Source organism: Calonectris borealis, chromosome Z, assembly GCF_964195595.1.
Source record: "Calonectris borealis chromosome Z, bCalBor7.hap1.2, whole genome shotgun sequence".
In the NCBI taxonomy this organism is placed as follows: domain Eukaryota; kingdom Metazoa; phylum Chordata; class Aves; order Procellariiformes; family Procellariidae; genus Calonectris; species Calonectris borealis.
In genome coordinates, this window is record NC_134352.1 from 70,825,232 (window position 1) to 70,848,483 (window position 23,252).

The following is a 23,252-nucleotide window of genomic DNA, read 5'->3' on the forward strand; positions in this document are numbered from 1 at the left end:
GGGGACCAGCAGTATGTATGTATTTAGAGGGAAGAACTTCTCCAATGGTGCATAGGTAATACAGAGTTCAGAGAGGTCTGTGTGTCTACACAGACCTTTGGGGCAGAAGGAGGACAGCAAGGTGGCCGTCACAGAGAGCAGCCAGAGCTTCTGACTCCACCAATCTTCCCTTGCCCAGAATCACCTGTTGCAGTAAGGAGGCATGAGGGACTCCACCAGTGGGAGCAATTTGGGCTTCAGACATTTAGGAAGGAAATTATAGGGAAAAGGGAGTTACAAAGGGAAAGGCTCTCCCGTGGAGCTATTACTTGAGGAGAGCCTTTCGCCCAATCCCTCAGAGTGAGGAGAGGATTGCTCATGGTCCCACCATGCTCCCACCCAGGCTCAGCAGGAGTCTGGATGGGGCAGCACTGGGCATCGTTTCTCTCCTACCAAACTAATGAACTGTTGTTGAAAAGGAGAGATCAAACAGAACAAAGAAATAGCCCAACTGTGCTTACCAAACCATGGCCCTGCTACCAATACCCCTGCTCAATTTACTTTGGACTTAAATTACCTAAAAGTTAGTTTCATTGGTTAGACACACCGCCAGATCGTTCTTCTAATTCCACAGATACAAACCTTGTGTTTATATGCACAAATACATAAAAAAATCAGAGTTATGCAGTTAAGCAAGCAGGGCTATCCTCTCCGTGTTATCAAAAGATGAGCTTCCTTTCAGAAGCCAGGTATAAATACAATAGCCAACTTTTTCTTTCATGATTAACATTGGGCCACATTCTTCACTCTGCACAGAAATGATTAACATTGGGCCACATTCTTCACTCTGCACAGAATCTCATTACATATTACTTGCATCTCAGAAAACACAACACAATGCAAGTTACATTAATCAAATTGTTCGAAATTTTAATTGAGATCCATGTTTGTTTTGCAACAGTTTCTCAAAGGCTACGATGAAACACAAGAATAATTTTGAACGAGACTAAATAAAAGCGCAAATCCTAGGAAATAATTCTGCATTTGGAGAAGACTGAATAGAAAAGCCTGATTTTAACTAAGATCTATAGGATTACCAAGAGCATTAGGGAACGTCCTTGCAAAACTTCCTCCCTTCTGTTAAGGCTTTGAAAAGAAAGTTTTTCAGAAGTGTAGAGCACCTCTAATCTCAAGGCAATAATTGAGAATTAGAAGTCCTTAGCATCCTTGAACATAGAGCTAGACAATTATTTTCTAAACCAATCTAACTTTACAGTAAAGAGCTATTAATCTTATTAAAAATGAGATTGATTCTTACCACAGCGTGCTGGCAGTGGCAATTGCCAGTCTCTCAGTTGTTCCTAATTTATTGGATGAAACAAATAATGCAACATTTCATGGTTGGTATTGTTTTATTGTCTAATATTGATTAAATTATTTACACTCCTACTTTTCAATCCACAGTTTAGCACTCATACCTATGGCTTTTACTTTTATGTTTAGCACATCTTTGTGTCAAGTGTCAGAATTTTGTTTCAAAATAACAGAAACCTGATACCATATAGACAAGTCTCCTCTATATTTCTGTTTAAACATACTCATTTTCAAAAATGACGATTTATAAAAGAAGAGTCTGCTGGTAGCTTTCTTCCAGCTCTTGTTTACCACAGATTCTACTGCGCTTTTCCTATTTTAAAGTGTCCCTTTTAGAGTGTCCTGCTGCCTCCATGTGGAATCTGTTTCCTCTCTCAGCCCCCCGCTTCTAAATTTAATGCAAAAAAAACATCAGTAGCTGACAATTTTAAGCAAAAGTATAAAGCGCTATAACATTACCTACATTGCCTTTTACTGAACTAGGTTCTTGAACACTCCAGGAACTTTGTGGAAATTTAACCAGTCAGTGTTGAAAAGGCACAGGATTTTTGTGCTCAGAGACCTCCAGCAACAATGTTTTTTCCCCAACCTGAAAGATAGGGACTGCTGTTAGGAGACAGCAAACAGTCTGCGCAGAAAATTCACAGGTACCCGATTGGCCACTTACATTAGAAGCCACCAGATTTTACTGATTCTTCTGCCACAGACACCCTGCAAATCTATAACAAGAGTTTGCTTCTATTGCAAGAGGAAAAGAGGTGAAGTTACTCTTACATATACCCAGGGATGGTGTAACAATGATACAAGCTATTCATTATTATAATCCTCACAAAGCTGTCCGTGTCTGTGATAGTTTCTGTTTCATGGTATTACATGAATGGGAAAGTTATTTTTCTCATATGAGAGAATTTTAGTTGTACATGAAGACAGCTAATTTTGGTCCACTTGTCCAGCTTCCTAAGGACAGCATATTGGAAAGGTGACCACTGATGGTTCAAAAACCAATGTAACAGTTAACAAAAATAATTTGGTATTTCATTCCTAAACCTGCACAGTGTAGTTACTTGTTCTAATCATCCACCTTTTCATTCTGCGTGTCCACTAACTGTTGAGTTTTTAAGTCTTCAGCTTGTTCATGATCTTCCTTATCTGCATCATCTACTTGATTAGGTTCCTTTTCTTCTGCTTCTCCTTGATCAACATTTTCATATTCTACTTGTTCCAGGTCTGTTCCATCTATAAGTTCTGCCTGTACTTCTTCCATCTGTATTTGATTTACGTGCTCAACATGTAACTGCTCCACATGAACTTCAGCACCTTGTTCAGTCTGGATGTGTTCAACTTCCAAGTAACTAATTTGCACCTGTTCTTGCAGTTCATCTATCTGTGTGCCTTTCACTTGACTGTCCTGTATGAGGTCCTGGTGCATCTGTTCCACAGTTACCTGTGCAGGATCCACTTGTACCTGAATTACTGGTAGGACATGGACTTGCTCCACTTGTTCTATTATAGTCATTGATGTTACTGGTTCAGCTTCCACTGGAAGAACCTCTTCTGTCACCATTCGTTCTGAAATATTGTGCATTTCTTTGAGATGCCTTCTCAGCTCACTGCCTTGCATAAACCACAGATCACATAAGGTACAGTGGTTGGGCTTGTCACCGGTGTGTATTACCAAGTGATCTTTGAATTGATCCCAGCTGTTAAACACGCTGTTACAAACCTGAAACAAAAGACACAGTATGTTAAACAGTGCTAATAGAAATATGACAAAATATAGTGCCTATTTCAGATCATGGCTTCACATAGTGTAGCTTCTTGCTACTTGGATTAAAAAAACATGTAAGTTAGAGGTAAAAGCTGAGAAGTCAGCTTCAGATGAACAGAAGACCTGATATTTATTCATTTCTTTTTAAGAAACAGTGTGCTACTTTGAGTTGTGCATACACAGGATACCTACAAAACTTATGAATCAGTACAGCATTTGAAAGTTTTCTTATTTTTTTCTTATTTTCTTAATCTTATGTGAAATTCACGTACAGTATCATGCCCTAATAAATGTCTGGTGCTAGAGTTTTGGGTGGAAAGCTGTTTGTGTAATAACATTGTACCATGGAAGTATAATACAAACTGTCCTTTTACTGAAGTTGTAGATGCAGTACTACTAGCCAACTTTTCCTTATCAGCTTTCATTTGCTCATGATGTCATGAGGTTTACCTGGCTAGACTGAACTCTCCCATATTGCCATTTCAAAAAAACACTTGAGTGATTTCAGCAGGTAGAACTCTCTTAAAACTCCATCCCTTTAATTCTCTTCCAGCTAAAAGTACTGCCTCAACTGCAGACACACTATTTTCACAAAGCACATGAGCACACTTCTTTCCCTTCAGCTGGCGCTGAGGTAAGTAGCCTGAAAACAACAGAGACTGCAGAAATGAATAAGATGCCAGGGTAGGAGAGAGAGAAGAGTGGGGTAGAGTCAGGCTTGGAGTAAAGAAACAGGCTCAGGAAGGAGTCTTTGTCCATGCAAGTATTCTTGGCTGCAGAAAGCAGCAACGAACATGCATTTCAACACCCCTTCACTGCTGGCAAATAGTTTTGAAACAGAATGTTCCATCTCCTCATTATTTTCAGCACAGAAGGATGATGGAGTGTCTAACAGGGATTAACTTAAGAACAGGTCTAAGAACAGTGGAGCTAAATATCTCCATTTCGCTGTTGAGGTCTGTTAAAACAGGCTTGTGATGCTAGTGCCATGCTTTTTTCCCCCCATGCTCATGCTTTAGAAAGAAGTTGCACATACACTTCTTAAAATACTCACCTTGTAGATAAGCACTCAAAATTACTTAGTCATTCATACATAAAGGTAATGACTATCAGTAATGCCCAAGCACATAATTATTGTTCTTGCCACATGGAGCCTAATTCAATACTCAAGGCACACACTGAAGAGCACCAAAAGTGCTCATCAAGGAAGCACGATTTTGTTTTTTCCTCTTTGTTCAGTGAGCCAAGATTTATTTATTGAACACTATTCAAATTTAGTTCTAAAGAGAGAAAAACTCAAGAAAAATTTATCCAAGAATTGCTGTAGTTTCTACAGGCTGAAGAAACATTAATCCACATTCACAACATCTGTGAGAGGATGTGGTATCAATTTAGAAAGAGAAAGCTATGACACAAAGCGAGTAGACTGAAGGGTCACAAAGACAAAACAGTATGTTCAGTGAAGCTATTAGATACAACTTTGTGTTATACCGTAATTCTCACATTTAGAACAAACTTACCTTTAAGACTCCCAAGAATTAACTTAACTAAATGATGCAACAGCATCAGTGAAACTTCTGATTAAATTATTTGATTTTGGGGCTGGTCTTGTTCAATGCTTTTACCAATGGTCTGGACGAGGGGATCGAGTGCTCCCTCAGTCAGTTTGCAGACGACACCAAGCTGGGCGGGAGTGTTGATCTGCTGGAGGGTAGGAAGGCTCTGCAGAGGGACCTGGACAGGCTGGGTTGATGGGCCGAGGCCAACTGTATGAGGTTCAACAAGGCCAAGTGCCGGGTCCTGCACTTTGGCCACAACAACCCCAGGCAACGCTACAGGCTTGGGGAAGAGTGGCTGGAAAGCTGCCCAGAGGAAAAGGACCTGGGGGTGCTGGTTGACAGCCGGCTGAACATGAGCCGGCAGTGTGCCCAGGTGGCCAAGAAGGCCAACGGCATCCTGGCCTGTATCAGGAATAGTGTGGCCAGCAGGAGCAGGGAGGTGATTGTGCCCCTGTACTCAGCACTGGTGAGGCCGCACCTCGAATCCTGTGTTCAGTTTTGGGCCCCTCACTACCAGCAGGACATGGAGGTGCTGGAGTGTGTCCAGAGAAGGGCAACGAAGCTGGTGAAGGGCCTGGAGCACAAGTCTTATGAGGGGCAGCTGAGGGAACTGGGGTTGTTTAGTCTGGAGAAGAGGAGGCTGAGGGGAGACCTCATCGCGCTCTACAACTACCTGAAAGGACGTTGTAGCGAGGTGGGGGTTGGTCTCTTCTCCCAAGTAACTAGGGATAGGACGAGAGGAAATGGCCTCAAATTGCGCCAAGGGAGGTTTAGATTGGACATTAGGAGAAATTTCTTTACTGAAAGAGTGATCAGGCCTTGGAACAGGCTGCCCAGGGAAGTGGTGGAGTCACCATCCCTGGAAGCATTTAAAAGACGTGTAGATGAGGTGCTTAGGGACATGGTGTAGTGGGCATGGTGGTGTTGGGTTGACGGTTGGACTCAATGATCTTAGAGGTCTTTTCCAACCTTAATGATTCTATGATTCTATTCTATGATTAGCAACACAAAATTAATTCATCTCCTGCAGTATTCAATGCTTTCTGTGAATAAGATCACTCTCTTTTTTGGAACAAATAAAGCCAATATCCAGCAGTTTTCTTCACTACACAACACAATTTAATCTCAAACCACAGCCACTCTGTGAACTAGAAAAGGTGAGAGCCTTAAGGGAAAAGAGAGAGGGAGAGAAAAAGAGAGAGGGGGAGAGAACGGGAGAGAGCAAGATAGGGCGAAAGGGAGAGAACAAAAGGGTGTGAGAGCGTGAACGGGCACAAGAGAGCAAACGAGCACGAGAATGCGAGAAAGCCAGAGCGTGAGAAAGCAAGAAAGAGCACGCACGAGAAAGAGAGAAAGAACAAGAAGTGTGTTCTTATTTAAGACTGTCATAGCAGTGGGGCAGCAAAATGGCAAATAAAAATGCTGCAACCAATCTCAGCTCTTGTATTTTCTAGCTTTTCAGAATCAGCTTTTAAAAGCTATGTAAGATTTATCTGAACAGCTTTTCAAATGTTAGTTACATATAGTGACCAAGTGTGGCAGGTGCACCCGCCCTGACAAGAGACCAGGGGCATCAGGACCGTAGCATCCTTACTTTTCACGCCCTTACTTTCGCGCCTTTGAAGTGGCAAGTGCCGACTGTCATGTACACACTTTGGGTCACGTGTACGCCTCGGGCGAGGAGTAAGAAAGTTACAGCCCTCAGCTAATTAGAATTGACCACAGGTCAGATTCGACTAGGGTATAAATGGAGCCCCACCAGAGGGCAAGTTGAGTTGGTCCGCCTCGGAGCAGTGGGTCTACAGTCGGGGACTCTTTCCTTGGGTCTGGACGCCGCCCAAGGAAGCTCCTCGAGGTTGAGAGCCCTCATCTTATAGGTGAGTGACTGTGCACATTTTGGATCCTCATTTCTAAAGCTGGCTGTGCAGTATTAGTTCCTTCTACACCATCCTGAACCTGTGGTTTGGTGTTGGAGTGTTGAATGATTTTGATGAGCTTCACTTCTAGTTAGTTTTCTGTTAAACAATTCTGGTTTAAATGAAGGTTGTTTTTTTTATCATCTGCCTAATTTGATTTTGTGAGCCTCCGCGATACCAAGTACCCTAGCTATCCATCTACAGCATTTATATTTGCTTAAAAGACATTACAGATTGTCATCGTAAGTGGATGACTTTTCAGGCAAAGTCAGTATATCGGGTATCAAACAGAAGAATAATAAAATAGGAAATAAAATAGTACTTTGTATTTTGGACTTTAGTCAAGCATGCTCACAAGCGGGAAAGGCCTAGGTCAGTGCATCAAGAACCTTGAAAAGGAAGCAGAAAGATCAGTAAAATGCAGCTGAACACTTATCTACCCATAAGAATCCCTCTGGTTAGAAGTACTATGACACTCCGTATCAGTAATTCCATATTTTAAATGGAACTACTTAGATATTAGAATTCATCTGCATTTTGTGGTTGAATGCGATTCTTATATTTATTTTACTAAAAGTAGACCTTGGAGACATAAGCCCACTCTCAGTACTGCTCAGTACTCCCACACTCCCTCAGCACAGGAAGGAGGTATCTGGCCTCAGACTCCGCTACTTCCATTACCCACCTGACATTCGTACAGCTTCTTTCTTCCCTTTTTAGCTCCAGCTCCAGACTGACAGGCCGTCAGGTGACATTTGAGCGTGCTATTCCTAGCAAAACGTTCATGGCAGTTTGGACATTCAAATGGTTTTTCACCTGTTAAGACAGATACAGGGATTTGTAAGTGTATAAAACCAGCCAGTTTTCTGTCAGCTCTCTCTTCTTCCCCCCTCTCCCTTTTGTATAGGTTGATAAATATGCTATAAAGACATGGCCAACTGAATTATTCTACAGAAGAAGAGAAAGACATTCCATGTGAACTTTATTTATGTAAACAAAAGGGCAAAAACCTAATGTGGAGTCATAACTCTGATTTAGAAAAAACAATCTAACAATTACCAGTGCCATTTAAGGTACATTTAGGTTTTTATGGAAATTAGATTACTATTCTGATGAAATATCTTAAAGAAATAGCAGTTATTTCTCTCTTTTTGTCTGATAATATTTATAATTAAAGAATCAACTTTAGTAAATATATAAAGTGACACATTAAAGAAGGAATTTAAATAATACAAAGTTTTATTTTCAAGAACAATAACAGCTTATGCTTGAGAGCTGAAACTGAGCTCCAGAAAAAGAAGTTGGCATGGAATGACCATGAAATAAATGCATCAGTATTAAAACAAACAAACAAACATCACCCCTCCCTCCCCCCCAAAATACAGTGAAGAGAAAGCACAGAGGGACATAAATGGGCACAAGCAAGATAAAAATTCCTTTCACTTTGGCCAAACACAGAAGCCAGCTAAGGACAACAGCAGGGGAGGCTGAAAACAGGTCGTTTCTCTTTTTCATCCAAAGTAGTATACTGTTATTACTGTCATCAAGTAGTAATAAAGAACAACTGGTGTCTCTGTTTACTAATTTCATCACGCACAAACACAATGAAATTCAAGGAAATTAAAGTACAAAAAAACTTAGGAACAGTGTGTTTCTTCTGAAAGTCTGATAATTAATCTGTGGAGGTACTGACACCAACATCACTACTGAAACAAATGGCTTAATGAATTCCAAAAAAGGCTGAGATTTTAGTGAATAACATAAGAATCTATCCTAGCTAGTTTAAAAGCCTGCATTTTCAGAAATGCAGTAGTTATTGACTATTGAGATGGAAAGCCTATAAACCTGTATTTTCAGAAATAAAGATATTCAGAAGTTCCTAATTAGCTTTTCAAAAGAAATCCACAAGTAGCCTATAATTCTCACTTACACACCTAAAAGCTACAGAAAAATAGTAAATGGTGGGAACATTCCCCTTAATGGTTACAAAATGCTATGTTTTTGGAGACTGTTGTACAGGTAATGCAGAGGATGCTGAACTGCCATTAATCTTGCAGGTCAAAAATCATGGACTTTGCCCAAGCAACCAATGGATACCACAGACCTTCACTTGCCCCATGACGTGGTCACATTTAAATAGTTACTTGGAGCAAGGCACCAGTCAGGGACAGATTTATTTTATTCTTACTCAAATTCTTCAGTAATCTGCATATATTCAGCCGAAAGTGTCTGGAAGTGACAATTCAAAGATAATGGTGGCAATATCCAAAGGGAAAAGACACTGTGTGACTTACTGCACAGCGCAAATCAACAGTGCAAATCACCTGGACTGCACCAGTCACAGCAGTGATGGAAAACAGAGAGCGTGCCAGCTGTCTTCTTTCCTCTTTCTTCTCTGAGAAACACACTGGCGAGCTGGGGGCTAAACTCCTCTGCTAAAGGTGACAACTTGCTTCTCCCCCTCCACGTGCCATCCAGCTATGAGTTTAGTCTCATCTAAGTGAGATTTTTATGAAGAGGGAGGTTTCTGGCCTGATATAATGATTATCTATTTCTCCCTTTACCAGAATGGATGAGATTTCACTTGCCAATCGTAAGTAACTCACAGGACACAAATTCTGACCGGAGATAGTCCAATATTGTGCTGGTCCTTTATAATCCGACAGTCACAGGAAGGAGACTGCCCCAAATAAGTATTTTTTAACCCAAAGGAATTCGTAACAACTAACACAGTGACTTTTATTTGCTTAATATGTAAGAAATACCAGGGAATTCAATCATAACCATAAAACTACCATATCGTTATTTAGCTTAGGTTTAGAGAGAAATAGTAAACCTAGTTATTATTTTTTTTCCACAAACACACCAAACTCGGACATTTATCAAGTTAACTTCTTGGGATCATTTATTCAAGGTATGTAAATAGTGTCCATTTATTCACTCCTATGGAAGATGTTATTTGCAGTTCAAAGTACACTTCCTGTAAAACATATTTTAGATTAACCGAGAATGGCAAAGACCTTGATTAATTTTTCCTGAGAGGTTTGTATACAAATTACTTCAGTTACAGGGTTTTCAGACAAGAGCAGATTAATTTAGCTGCTTGGAGCACATCATGACTCCTTCACTTCCACCTTCACTCATGTGAGCGCACACACATGCTCTCCATAAACAGAAAAAAAGAAAAAAGAATCAAGAAGGCCTAACTTTGAGAAATATTCAGCAGTCAAAATTTCCAGAAAAATCAGAGGGAATCAAATCTGTTCAGTGTTTCTTTCTCCTAGGGAATATAAGCTTCGCAAAATATCAGGATTAGACCAGCATATTGAGAGCAGTAGCTTCATTCCGAGATTGATTTCTGTATGAGGAAATTGCTCTTCTTGTGTAAGATAAATTAGAGCTATTGAACTCAATAGATATACATTACTTAAGTGCAGCCTTGCAGAATTTCTGTTCTGTGCGTTACTTACGATTGGCAAGTGAAATCTCATCCATCCTGATAAAGGGGAAAAAGATAATAATTAGATCAGACCAAAACCCCTCCCTCTTTGTAAGTTCTAGAGATGACTTTGTTAATACTTTCAGAGTTATATGACATGCAAGACATTTTTGAGGTATTTTTTCAGAGGCTCAGAAGCTGCTTAAGGCACTGTACGCATGAGTGAGAAAGAAACTCCATGGATCTCCTTCCTTTCTTTTATTGAGACAAAGATAATAGCCATTGGTATGTCAAATTTCAACATCAAAAAGAACCATCAACACTGATACAAGGTGTCTATTTCTGCCCCAATTGCTATTTTGATGTTATTGCTGGTGTTGTGATTAAGCAGCAACAGGATCAAATACTTTGTAGGACGTTTTCTCCCAGGTCTTTTAATTTCATTTTAGCATTCAACCAGTGCTATATGGAATTCAGAACTTGGAAAGCCTTTGGCTGAATGGGATTTTTTCCACTGACCTTAGGAGACAACTGTTAAATGGTAGTATCTGTTTTGATTTTAAGCTTAAGGCTTTTGAGAATGCTAAACCGGAAGTAATTAGATTCCATGCATTATACTTGTATCAAAATATATTTAGAAAGTACTCTGTACCTCCTGTGCTAAGTTGCTTTGTCCCAAAAATCCTTTGTCACAACAGCAACCAACATACTATGACATTTGGGTTACTCTGTTAGTCTGCCACAAACTTTTCTCTGAAAAGACTTTTGTTAAGTAGCTTGTATTTGGATTGCTCATAATGGAGAAACACTTCCCGCTTCATAGGGGATAAGGATTTGCCAAAGCCTGTTTATAAATGGAACTTTTAAGGGGCTATTGGGAATAGACTGGACACAGTGTCATATATCAATACTCAGCAGTCCCATACACAGATATAAAGAAATCTGAATTAAAAAGCTTTAACAACAATAAGAAGCTGCAAAAGAAATAGGGCTGCTACCCTCCATTTAATTCTTACTGATGGTTCGTGACTGACATATTAAACAAAAACATCTGGAAGATCAGGACCACATATATTTTACATTCAGTTATCTGTATAACGCTCAGTACCTGTTCAGATAGTAGACTTTTCAGTGAGATGAAGAAGTAGCATCTTAACCTCCCGTATTATAAAGAAGAAAGAAGGAGCACAAGTAATTTTGTACTCAGAAGATGCTATCCAGATTTCAAAGAGGCAGATTTCACAGTAAAAAAAGTGTACCATAGTCACTAGAAATGTTTTGCTGTGTTAATTAACAAAGAAAAATCAAATCACAGATGAGATATCAAGAGCAAGGGTGAAATTTCCCAAACAAGATGGTACAAGAGAGAATTGTTAGGGGGTATTTTATGCCTAATGCATTAATAGGCATTTGCTCAGAAGTTCTGAGCTCAGAAGGCTCACAGTTCAGATTGTATTTCAACACACACATTTACTAGTAGAATTGTGAAAATAAAAATAGCTCCTCAGTTTGGTACTTTTGAAGAAGGAAACATGCCTTAAGAAATTATTTTGAAAAAGTTTTTAAGATTTAATAGACTTGAGAGAGAAGCTTCAGTAGTGCTTTCTGGTTTTAGGTGCCTATTTGTAACCACCTCAATCCCTCAAAAGTTTACATCAATGGAAAACAAAACAAACAAACAAACAAAAAGACAAACCAGCATTTTAGTGGTAACTAGAAGCCAAGTATTTCTAGCACTCAGGACTCCTGTGTCCTCTTCAGCATATTCCCTATTTCCCCAAAACATGCAAAAACCCAAAATGCTACAAGTCAAGGCCACAAGGACAGGAGTATAGCAGTGCTCTTACCTGTGTGCTTCCGGAGGTGCTCTTTAAAATGTCCAAAGTGGTCAAACTGCTTATCACAGTACTGGCATATATGTATTTTTTTGCCAGGTCTTTGCTTCTTGCTGGCACCACCTTCATCAAGGTGGTAACAGGTGAGGTGCTGTTTCAAAGCACTCTCTCGTAGGTACCTTTTATTGCATATGTCACACTTGTAACTCTCAGTAGAGTGTGTTTTCATGTGTTCCTTAAAATGGTAAAACAATTTAAACGAACGGTTACATTTCTCACAGTGGAATAAATTGTTCACGTGTGACAGCTGAAGTTCCACAATTTCAATACCTTCTACCTGTTTGCACGAGGGATCAGTTGCACTATCACCTTCTTCTTGGATCTGGCATTTTCTCTCTCCCTGACGATACTTGCTGGTGATATCTGCCAAAAGAGCCAAAGCAGACTCATCTGATGTACCCGTTGTCTGTATGTACTTTATGGATTGCTCTGCAGAAGCTACTTCTTCAAGTGTTTCGATGCTGTCATCTTCCACTTCAATCGTCCCTTCAGCAATCTCAACCTCAATTTCAACAGGCTCCGATTCTGCAGATGGCAGTGTTTCTGTGATAACGTTAGAGGTTTCAGCTATCTTCCTCTTTTTTGGTTTACTTTTACTTTGTGGTTCATTTGATTCTAAGGGTGATGAATTTTCTTTGTTCCTGTAAAGCATTTGCATAAACATGGTTATGATCCATAAGCACTAACATAACAATTCCTGCCTAATACTGAGCTTCTGCATCCAACACTCTCTAGCTGTTTCTCAAAGAAGATGAATGATGAATGACCACATAATCTGTGTGCATGTCAGAAACTAATTTGTCCTTAATCTATACCCCTTAGAGCTGTAAAATAGCATGGTTAAAGCTGCAGAGCCTTTGCCATAAGGCTACTAAAGTGTTTTGAATAGCTCTGCTTGCATGATACAAAGCACCTATCAAGAAGAAAGGCCAGTTAACCTAATGACATAGGTTTATCAAAGAACTTGTGAAATTCTGTACTTGGAAAGACGACTTCCCTGAAGGAAGGAGTTCTTTCGCCTGCCTACTCAGAAATAAGATTCAAGTCCTTCCTACGCTATTCACCTCTGAATGTCTGGAGTGTGTACAATTGCCTGCAGCGCTTACAGCTTGTTAGAAAACACTACAGTGGTGACTTCACACAATGATTATAACATCTCGTACTTCAGGAAAGCACACAGCTAAGAGCTGAGGTAAAAATAAAAGCCACTGGGATGTGGTAACAGTATTCTAGTTTAATTTTCTGGGCTTAAACACAACCCGCAGCTCTGTTACTGTTCTCCCTGCATCATACACACACAACCCCCTTCCTCCAAGACGTCAGGGGTAGCATGCCTTCTCAAACACACACAGAGCTAAGTGGGCCAACGCTTTCAAGTCACATCCTCAAGATCATCCACAGCACTTATGTGCTGGAGGTTTTACTACCGATTATCAGTTTCGAAAATGAGAGGCTATATTCCCCTCAAATCAGACTGACAGGAGTAAGCTGTGCTTTTACCTTCCTTTGCAGCCTGATGAATCCTTTCATGTAATCCACTCCCTATCACTTTCATGTTTTCTAGTAATAGGAGAGATAAGGCTTCACCCAGTATCTGTAAGTTGTATGTCAGAGACGTGCGGCTAATGATCTAATGCAGGATACAGCTTATTAAATTGCACCTTACTCTATTCAGACACAGGAAGACAGAGCAGTTAAACCTATAGTTTCATCTAGCCTGGATTTCTGATGTCTAGAAGGTGACTTTGCACATTACTGCAAGGAGCTCCAGGATCATGTACCAAAAGAATAATCTACTCAAAGAGGAGACTACCGTCGTTGACCACATTGTGTGAAACTTTGAACGGGGATACGTGCATAAAACACAACTGCACTTTAAGGAATAACAGCTGGTTGTTTTCTTTGTAGTCTAGATTATGCGATCTGCAACTCTTTGATGCATTATACAAATAAATAGTTCTATAATAATCTCTACTTCAGCTAAAGTTTCTGAAGCTTACCCCTTTCAGTCAAAGCTCTGACTGAGGCACTGTATTGCAATTCTTCCCCCTCTTACTGTGGAGGAGAAAACAGAGACTGACAGTGGTACTCAAGTTTGTCTTTCTAACCAAAAAAAACCCCAAATAAACCAAACAAACCCCCACAAAAAACTTTTCAAAATCTATAAACAATGGAAATAACTCTAAGAATAGACTGGCTTGCATGTGTGTTCATTAAGCAAAACATTTGTTTCCTTGTAACATAATAATTACAGCATTTACTAGTGATGCATAACCAACAAACTGCATAACATTATACAACAGTGGGTAATAATTGCAGGCTGGACAGTTTAGCTTGATGGATGGATCTGAATCCTGGTTCAACAGCTCTACTGGTGTACACCAACTCAAAGGGATACTGATTAGAACATAATTCTTCAGTTTCAAGTTTCTTTTAAATTCCTCAAGCAGACAGCTAAAGTCTGCTTTTCTTCCTGAATGAAAAAAAAAAAAACCCTCTTTTGGTGGTACCATGCTTAATCTTAATCATGTCAAAAAAAGGGTATTTGTGGGGTTGGAGGGTAGGACTGGAAATGCGCAATCCCATATCTTTCCTATTAAAAAAAAAGTTACACGCTTTTTCAGCTCTACTGCCAATCCAAGAATAAGCACAGAATAAGTTAATTTGGAAATAAATGCTGATGTTGAAAACCAAGTGTATCATGTCGTGGAGGTTTTTTTTTAAAAAACAAAATGTTAGCTGGCTACTAGAGGAACCTGGAGCCAATGCCATTCTCCATAGCTAATGTGTCTGTGGGGAAATAAAAAGGAAACGAAAGTCTTTCCTTAGCCTGAATGCAAAGACCTTTCAGCGGGTCTAGAAGAGATAGCAAAAATAACCATAATTGCTGGGAGCATTTATTGCCCCTCCCTCTGCTTCATGCCAGCAGAACAGTGTAGCATGCAGAAGGAATGAGAACATGACAGCACTTTGTGAAAGTGAAAGGGAAGGAAGGGGAAGAAAAAGAGCATGATAGGACCGGCACCTGCTTTTCTCAGGTTGGAGGTTGGCGATGGAGTACAGTTCCTGCTTCCGGATAAAAGGTGCCACGGCCATATTTGATTAAGTATTGATCTCATATAAAACTGATTATAACAGTTACATTCATTTCAAAAAGTTTGAGAGCTTCATTTTGCAGCAAGAAGTTTTAAGATCACTGCGTATTCTCTCAGAAATAGCTGAAAGCTGCATGAAATCAAAACACCAGCACAAGCTTGTTAATGTGGCTAATTACCAGAGGCACATTGTCACTGTACACCGAGCTGTCAATCAGGTGTTGGCAGTCAGATAGCACAGAGACCTGGTATTATTTTTCACAAAGTCACAGGCCTACAACGTCTGCAACATTTACCAGCCACGTCACTCGTCATCAAGTTCCAGTCCAAAGAATGTGACATTCATTTTTTAGCCTGTATAATTCTGACCCATATGTTACTGTAGAGGAGTATATGGTCCTGCACAAGTTTAGGAAGTTCCAGGGTAAGGAACAGCACTGCAAAATACTGGCAGCCAGCTCTTGTAAAAAGATTCTTGTGACTCTAATTTCAGTGTTGGGAAGAAAAAGACGCTAATGTGCTTACCTGATTTCAAGTGCTTTGATCGCTTCTAACATCTGTAGATACTCAGCTGCTTTCCAAACATCATTTGCTTCTTCCTCACCTTGGACCATTAGTTTTGCTGTATAAGTGAACTCAATTAGGTGACGAAATGCCATGTTACTTACACCTGTATACAGGCAAGAAAAACAACAGTTTCTTTTAGCAATTCCTCAGTCTCACCTATCTGATGAATCTTGCACCCTTGCCTGCTCACCATTTTGCTCACAATACTGTAGCTGCTAGTTTCGTAAAGATGACACCCTTAAAAAGCTCATGTTGGAATAAAAAGTCTACTATAGAAACATGTGAATCTGGAGCAACTACAGAGTTATGCCACAACAAAGATGAAAGGAAGGATAAGATGGACAAATGCTGTTTGAATAATAAAAAGTATAGACTTAAACACAAAAATACAATCTTTCAAGAGACCTCTGAGCAGCAAGTTACCCAAGGCTGAAATATTGCTCCAGGAATTTGCTCCCTGCCTACCAGGCAAGTATTGCTCCATGTCTATCCTGTTCTTGCATCCCAGTCAAGGCATCTGCCATTGGCCATCACTGGCAGCCTTTTTCATATGACCAGAATAGCTGTTGTCAGGGAGAAGATTATATGTCACACCGCTAGTCCTAAAAAGATACAGGGCCTGCCTGACCTCCATTAGCCATGTATAGGGGGGGAAGAAAACACAAAAAGGAAAAAACCACCCCAAGCCTCACGCTTTCCCGTCCAAAAGGTTTAATTCAAGACTGTTATTCTTCTTTTTAATTTTTCTTCAGGGGAGTTTTTTTCCAGTGGTGGTAGCTGCCTCAGAACAACTCAAGAGCTGAGATCTAGAAAGCTAATTGATACGACCAAGCATGTATGTAAACCCGTACCAAGGATACTACATTCATTTCCAGCTTGGGCATACAGCTCTGAAGATTTTTTATTTGCACAAATCAGATTACCTTCAATCTCCACCAAGGGCTCCTGAGTGAAATCCTGGAAGAATTTGTAGAAGAACTGGCTACAGGCAGCAAGAACAGCCTTATGAGCTTTGAAATGGTGGCCTAGAAAGAGAGACAGAAATTTTGGATTAGGATAACACCTTCCTCACTCATAGTGCAGAATAAGTGCAGATGCAGAAAAGAGACCACCCAGTCTACAAATCTATCTGAGCAGTATATAGTCACTTAATATGTCTCCTTGTAACACAGGATACTACTGCAGCTAGCCTGTCCCATCACATGCAGACCCTTGCCGACATCACTGACCTTGCCAAAGCTCTGCAACTCAATCAGCTGGAGGACTCACTCACTCCAGTGTTTCTCTCTTCAGATATCTAAGTTATGGCAAATTCCTATGCAAACTTTTTCCTGTATGTCTTGGGTTCAGCTTTCAGGTTCTATCCAGGTTCTCCTTGTTTTTTTGTTGCTGTTACAGACTGATGTATTTTATCACCACTTCTGCCAGCATAAACACTGCTGCAGAACAGAAGCAGTTCTGCTCTGTTCTTCCTGTTTTCCAGGCTGTGTAATCCCCATCGCTGTGTTGCCTTCTCCCTGGCGCAGGCATGAGCATTCATAAGGTTCCGTGGGGCAGAGATAAGAGAAGCATCATGGATTAGAACTACACAGCTGCACACAAAACAGCTTTGAGCTCAACACATGGATTTGGTAATACCAGAGCAGGAACAAACATTCAGGATAAGTCTTGTGCAAGCGCTGTCAGTGAAACTTCGGCAATTCCTGAAGAGTAATTTTTTCTTCATTTGCTTACTTTTTTCTAATCTGGGCTCTGTAGGACCCTTTTCCTTCAAGTGATTTCTTGCTATCCTTTTAAAGATCAGGTGGTACTCCTTTAGCTAGGTCTGTCCTAGTGGACACTGCCTATCTTCCTTAAAGTCCTCACCTGTTCTAAGACATGTTTGGGATAAGAAGCAATTTTAGGTGATCTATCAGACACCACCTTTTCTAAGGAGACAACAAGCACTTATATCTCCGTCATCCTTTTAATATAATACTCATGTCCTTAGACCACATGTAAAAAGAAAAGTGAGTGCTTCTACCCTATTTTAACCATATATTAAAATAGTAGGCAGATACCAGAAAAGCAAGAAGTAAATCTTATTTCAAGGTGGTGTTTTTTTTTTTTAAACACACAATATTTGTACAAGTTCTCCGCATGCAAATAGTCAGCTCAAGTTAGGGAAAAATATTTTAACAATGCTTTGGAAATCCTAAGACAACACATTAAATATAGCACAGCAGTTTCAAAGTGAGCTTCTATCTGAAAATACTTAGCTCCTTGTTTGGAAAAGCAGAAGCAAAATTATTAATCACTGCTGGAGACTGTTCACCCCAAGATTTTAAATGAAACTCTGCAAGCAACTTGCACACCGCTACAGAACCAAGAATTTGTTAGCATCCCAGTTTGACAGCTGACCTGTGACAAACCCAACAGCTTCCCAGCACAGGTTTCAGAATTCTCTGTATACCAACTGGTTCTCAGGCCTGTACCTACCATCGACAATAAGAGTGATATCCGTAAACTGGTCCTGCTCACGTTGTTCATTCAATCTATCCAAAATAACTTTATAGTGTTCAGGGAATTCCTGGATACACTCCATCGTTTCTTCTGCTTCCATGGCAAAAGGACTAGCCTGCAAGAGATGTGGTATGAGAGTAAGAATACTGCGCCACTCAGTAAATACTATGCACAGTCAGGTTAGTATACAAACATGAACTAACTAGCACTTTCCAGGGACTACAAAACCAATAGAAAAAAACCTGTCTTGGTAACAGGTTTATCTGATTTTCGCTGACAGGTAAGAGATGGCAGGGTTAATGATGTGGAATATTGCCTTATTTATACACATGAAGAAACAGTCGAAGTGGGTAAGGGCATTTCTTTATTCTGCAGATTCAGCAGGGACCCACCTTCCTCAAAGCAAATACTGCAGGGATGTAACATCTCCACAGCTAACTATTCAGCAACACCTCAGCAGCGTAATGTCGGAATCTTTATACAGTTACTTCTCGTAATTCCACCAATCCACTTGGTGGAAGAACAGTTCTTAAGATTTTCATATTTAAGTCACATTTTGCACCTAGTGAACACAAGATGTTTACTTCCTTCAATTAAGGATGTATAAAGCAGCACTTTTCAGCTTCTGAGTTCATTGGAGTTGCCAGGGACTTAACGTGCTGTCACACCCAAGAGCAAAGAGTGTCTTATTCACCCAGGCTACTTACACTTCTCCCCCTGCAAGGTGAAATATTCTTTACCAACCTTTTGAAAGACACATATGCTTGTAATCTGATGGCCCTTCCTCCCTTACTTAAACAATAAACATAGCTCGTGGTGGGAGTTGCAGTTCTCAAACCTGAAGAGGTTTGGCAGAACTCTGCCTGTGTACGAGATGCAGATGTTAGTCTGCTGCTTATGCAAAAGAACCTCGGGAGAGAGTCCAAGCGCTTCAATAAAAGCATTTCACAAATTAACTCCAGGCAAAATGACTTCAGATCTGTGCAGCAGCACTCATCTTCAACTCCCACATTCACATGGCTCACACTGAGAATACCACAGAAAAAGCAAAGACATTTCAAACTCACATTAGCACAGAAATGTTGTTTCTTTTCACAGTCTAATTCACTTTGAAGAACATGTGGTTTCTGACTAGGCTTGAATGAGTTTTAAAGGAATTTGAGACATACCCTTCACTATACTGTTATATTCGGTATAGACAAAAGGAAGAAAGTCAGGAGAGCAGCTAGTATGAAACCAAACATTGAATATAGAGATGGAAATTTCTGGTGTGGCAAAGAAGCAGTTTTCTTCAGAGTGCTAGAAGAAGCTAGAGCGCAAGTGCTTCCTGACTTCTGGTGAGTTTTTTTGTGTGCGTGACTGGAATTGTAAAGTCCTGAGCCCAAAACTGTTTCTCACGTGAACTAACCACATCTGAGCTGATGCCACCACACTTGCTAACTCCCCTGTGCGGCTGTGTAAATTCTACCTCACTTATAACAAACACACATACGGGTATATGGCGTTCGACAGAAGTAGAGAGGAGAATGACCCGGTTATGATAAAAGCAAAGTTATTTTCTTATGACTAGTGAACATCAAGCAAAGGAAATAGTGGAATTCTTATTTTCACCACAAAACACAATCTTTCTTGCATCTCAGAAAAACTGGCCCATGGAGAAGTCATTTTGCCAAAAGCATGAAAAAAGAAGAGCAGAAGCAACCGCTTATGGAAGTCTAGCTCTACCTGTTATTGCTGCTTTGCCAAGCAGATGCTGAAATACCTATCAGGGTCTTAAAGGGGACAGAGGAGACGACCCTGTGAGGGCAAAGAGGAAGGCGAGGTGGAACAGAGCGGACGCTGCTCCTGCATTCACTTCACCATCTGTAATGATGGGTTTAAGACAGATGACAAGGAGCTCCTGCCTTTCTTCTGTCATCTGGTATTCCACATAAAGTCTCATGTGGGAAGCTGTCAGCCATTTACTTCACTGTTTAATTCTTCTTGCCCATTTTTGACAATATAAGGACAGATTTGTCCATAAAAGGACAGATGGCTTGCAGTTAAAAGCGTAATTCCTTAGAAGTTACAACAAACAAAATTTTGACTTCCAACTCTCATGATTTCCACCTACCCAAATGCAATTTACTTCCAAATCGCGTGTTTGTAGGGATATCTTACAAAAAAAAAATCCTCAAAATAATAGAGCAACCTCCCCCCTACCAAATCTAAGAAATTTAAAAAGGTTTCTTTCTCAGAACTTAAAAAACATGACAGAACATACAACTTATCATAGCTAGTTTATTGTCATGAATTAACACAGAACTAGTAAAAAGTGTGAATTTATTGCGTATCTAAATGCAGTTGCAGCATCCATTGAGTACTCTCATTTTAAAAACTCAGGGATATTGTAGAAAAAGCCCAACAGAACAGCATGTATTCAATAAGACCATTGACTACTTTGGAAGAACAAGTGAAAGGTACAGTCCTTGGAGAAAACCAAGAAGCCAAGGCAGACAGAAGTGATCCAAGTTGCCACTTATGAGTAGGCTCATAGACGAGCGATGGAAACTGCACTACTTCAGTTTTTTACCTGGATTTTCTTGGAAGACCCAGTCGACTACTGACTTAACCTTATCTGCTTGTAACACTGGATGCATCTCATGTGATATGCATATGATTTGCAGATCTGTTTTTACAAATCTACCTCAATGAAGCCATCTTATTATTACTATCCTCCTGGCCTACAGCAGGAACTCCTTGTATTTTAGGCACCAGGCATTTTTTTTCTTTGCCCACATGGATCACACACGAATGCAGGCAGGCAGAGCAGTGTTACGGCAGTTCAGATGACCCGGAGGAGCAGACTGAGCCTGGGGCAAACCACCGCCATCTCGCTGCAGCCATCCCGGCAAAGGGGAATCTGAAGGGTGTTTGGTGGACAACAGCAGTGGTTGCTCCCAGGTAACACAGAACCGAGAGTTTCTTGTGCGCTTTGCTGCCTATTTTTCCTCAAAAATAACAACGCAGAGCAAGGACGGGAGCCAACGCCTCGGTCCCCGCAGTCACAGACAAGGCCTCGCTCCCGCGGAGGCGGCCCAGCCACACGCCGCGGGCCGCACTGCCGAGGGGTAGACAGGCCTCTCGCCGCCCACAGCGGCCGCGAGGGGCCGCCTCCGCCTCCTCCTCCGCCGCCGCCGCCACCGCCGCCCCCCCCCGGGGCTCCGCCGAGACCCCGCCGGCCGCGCGCGCCTCCGCCGGGCTTCAGCCCTCGCGCCCCGCGGCCAGCCACAGTCGCCCGCACACCACCCGCAGCCCCGTTGGCGGGCGCTGATGGCAGTCAGCGCGACTCTCGCCAATCGTGAGGCGGCGGCAGAGCCCGCCCCAGGCGCAGAAGCCAATGAGCGCCCGTCGAGTCCCGGGAGCGGGAGAAGGCGGAAGGCCTAGCCAGCGCCGAGTGCCCGCCGGGCGCGGGCGCTCCGAGAGCGGCGCGGGCGACCGCCGACGGGCGCGAGTACCTCCCGGGGGCGCCCCCGAGGAGGGGACCCGGCCGGTGAGGCGCAAGCCGTGCGCTTGGCAGCGCCGCCGCCTCGTTAGTCTTTATTACGTCATCAAAGCGCGCATTAAATCGATCCCTTTTCAATTCCCGGCCGGGTCGCGGCGCGGCGCCCCGCGGGGTGGGGAGGCGGTTCCGCTAGGTACTCACCGCGAGGCGCCCCTCGCCCCGCCGCGCCCGCTCCGCCGTTACCGCTTCCTGCTCCCCAGCACGCTGGAAAGCGGGGCGGGCGCCGGCCAATCGCGACTCGCATTCCCGGCCTGCACCGCGCGGCGGAAGTGACGGCAGGGTCACCTTTCACACGACAGGGCGCGCGGGCGGCGGGGGGCGCGGCTCGGCGGCGCGGCGCATTCTGGAAGGTGTAGTCCGGGGGCGGGCGGCGGCGGTGGGCGGCACCGCCGTGAAGAGCCGCGGGCGGGGCGGGCCTGGGAGCGGAGCGGGCGGGCTGCCGGGAGCAGGCGGCGCCCGCGGGGGCGGGGCTTGCGCGGGAGCCGGCGGCGCTGGTGGCCGCAGCAGCGCCCGGCAGGAGGGCTGGCGGGGGCAGCGGCGGTGGCGCCCGCCGGAGGGCGGTGTGGCGGCGCGGAGGCGGCCCTGGGCGGGGCACGGCTGGTTTCCGACGGTGAGAGGAAGGTGCAATTAAATCCGCCATTAAGATGAGGTTAAACGCCGTCGTCTTCCCCAGGCCTCGCGTCGGCGCGCTCACGGTTTCAGCTGCGAAGCGGCAGCGCCCGGGATTCCCTTCAGCCCCGCTCGCGGAGCCCGCGCCCCGCCACGCGCCCGCGCCGTTCTTCCGAAGGCGCCCCCGCCGCGCCCGCAGCCGGTGGCTGGAGCGGCGTCAAACACCGCCCGGCGGCGCCCGGCGCTGCCGCGGCACGACGCGACCCCGCGGCTGGAGGAGAGAACGGCCCCGCAGCACCCGGCAGCTCTCGGCTGCGGCGCCTTAGGGGAAGGCGAGGAGCAGCGGCGCTGCCTGCCGCCCGCCGGCTGCCCTGCCGCCCTGCCAGGGCGCTGGCACAGGGAACGCGGGTTTCTCTTCCAGAGCAGAGTCTTCAGGGGCAGCCCTAGTCAGCCGCGGTGTGTTGTCACCAGATGAAAACGTATTCACCCAAATCATAGAATGGTTTGGGTTGAAGGGACCTTTACAGGCCATCTAGTCCAACCCCCCTGCCATGAGCAGGGACATCTTCAGCTAGACCAGGTTGCTCAGAGCCCCGTCCAACCTGACCTTGAATGCTTCCAGGGATGGGGCATCTACCACCTCTCTGGGCAACCTGTTCCAGTGTCTCACCACCCTCGTTGTGAAAAATTTCTTCCTTATAGTTAGTCTGAACCTACCCTTTTTTAGTTTAAAACTATTACCCCTTGTCGTATCACTACAAGCCCTACTAAAAAGTCAGTTTCCATCTTTCTTCTAAGCCCCCTTTAAGTATTCAAAGACCACAGTAAGAGCCTTCTCTTCTCCAGGCTAAACAACCCCAACTCTCTCAGCCTGTCCTCACAGGAGAGGAGTTCCATCCCCCTGATCATTTTTGTGGCCCTCCTCTGGACCTGCTCCAATGGGTCCCTGTCTTTCCTGTGCTGAGGACTCCAGAGCTGGATGCAGTACTGCAGGTGGGGTCTCAC

General features: G+C 43.0%; 1 protein-coding gene across 4 annotated transcripts; it reads right to left on the reverse strand.

The window, feature by feature from the left end:
- Window positions 1-1,372: 1,372 nt before the first annotated feature.
- ZNF131 (zinc finger protein 131) lies at window positions 1,373-21,899 on the reverse strand. Of its 4 annotated transcripts, XM_075138101.1 has the most exons (8): window positions 21,780-21,899; window positions 18,071-18,209; window positions 16,516-16,617; window positions 15,551-15,695; window positions 12,208-12,571; window positions 11,883-12,105; window positions 7,282-7,412; window positions 1,373-3,076 (listed from the first exon to the last, which is right to left on the reverse strand). In XM_075138101.1, exons 2-8 carry the CDS (start codon window positions 18,192-18,194, stop codon window positions 2,423-2,425), a joined length of 1,743 nt encoding a protein of 580 aa, XP_074994202.1. In that variant the 5' UTR covers window positions 18,195-18,209; window positions 21,780-21,899; the 3' UTR covers window positions 1,373-2,422. The 4 variants fall into 4 exon arrangements, with proteins under 4 accessions (XP_074994202.1, XP_074994200.1, XP_074994201.1 ...); XM_075138099.1 differs by having other exon boundaries at window positions 11,883-12,571; window positions 21,780-21,894; XM_075138100.1 differs by lacking the exon at window positions 21,780-21,899 and adding an exon at window positions 18,839-18,882 and having other exon boundaries at window positions 11,883-12,571.
- Between the last annotated feature and the right edge of the window lie 1,353 nt (window positions 21,900-23,252).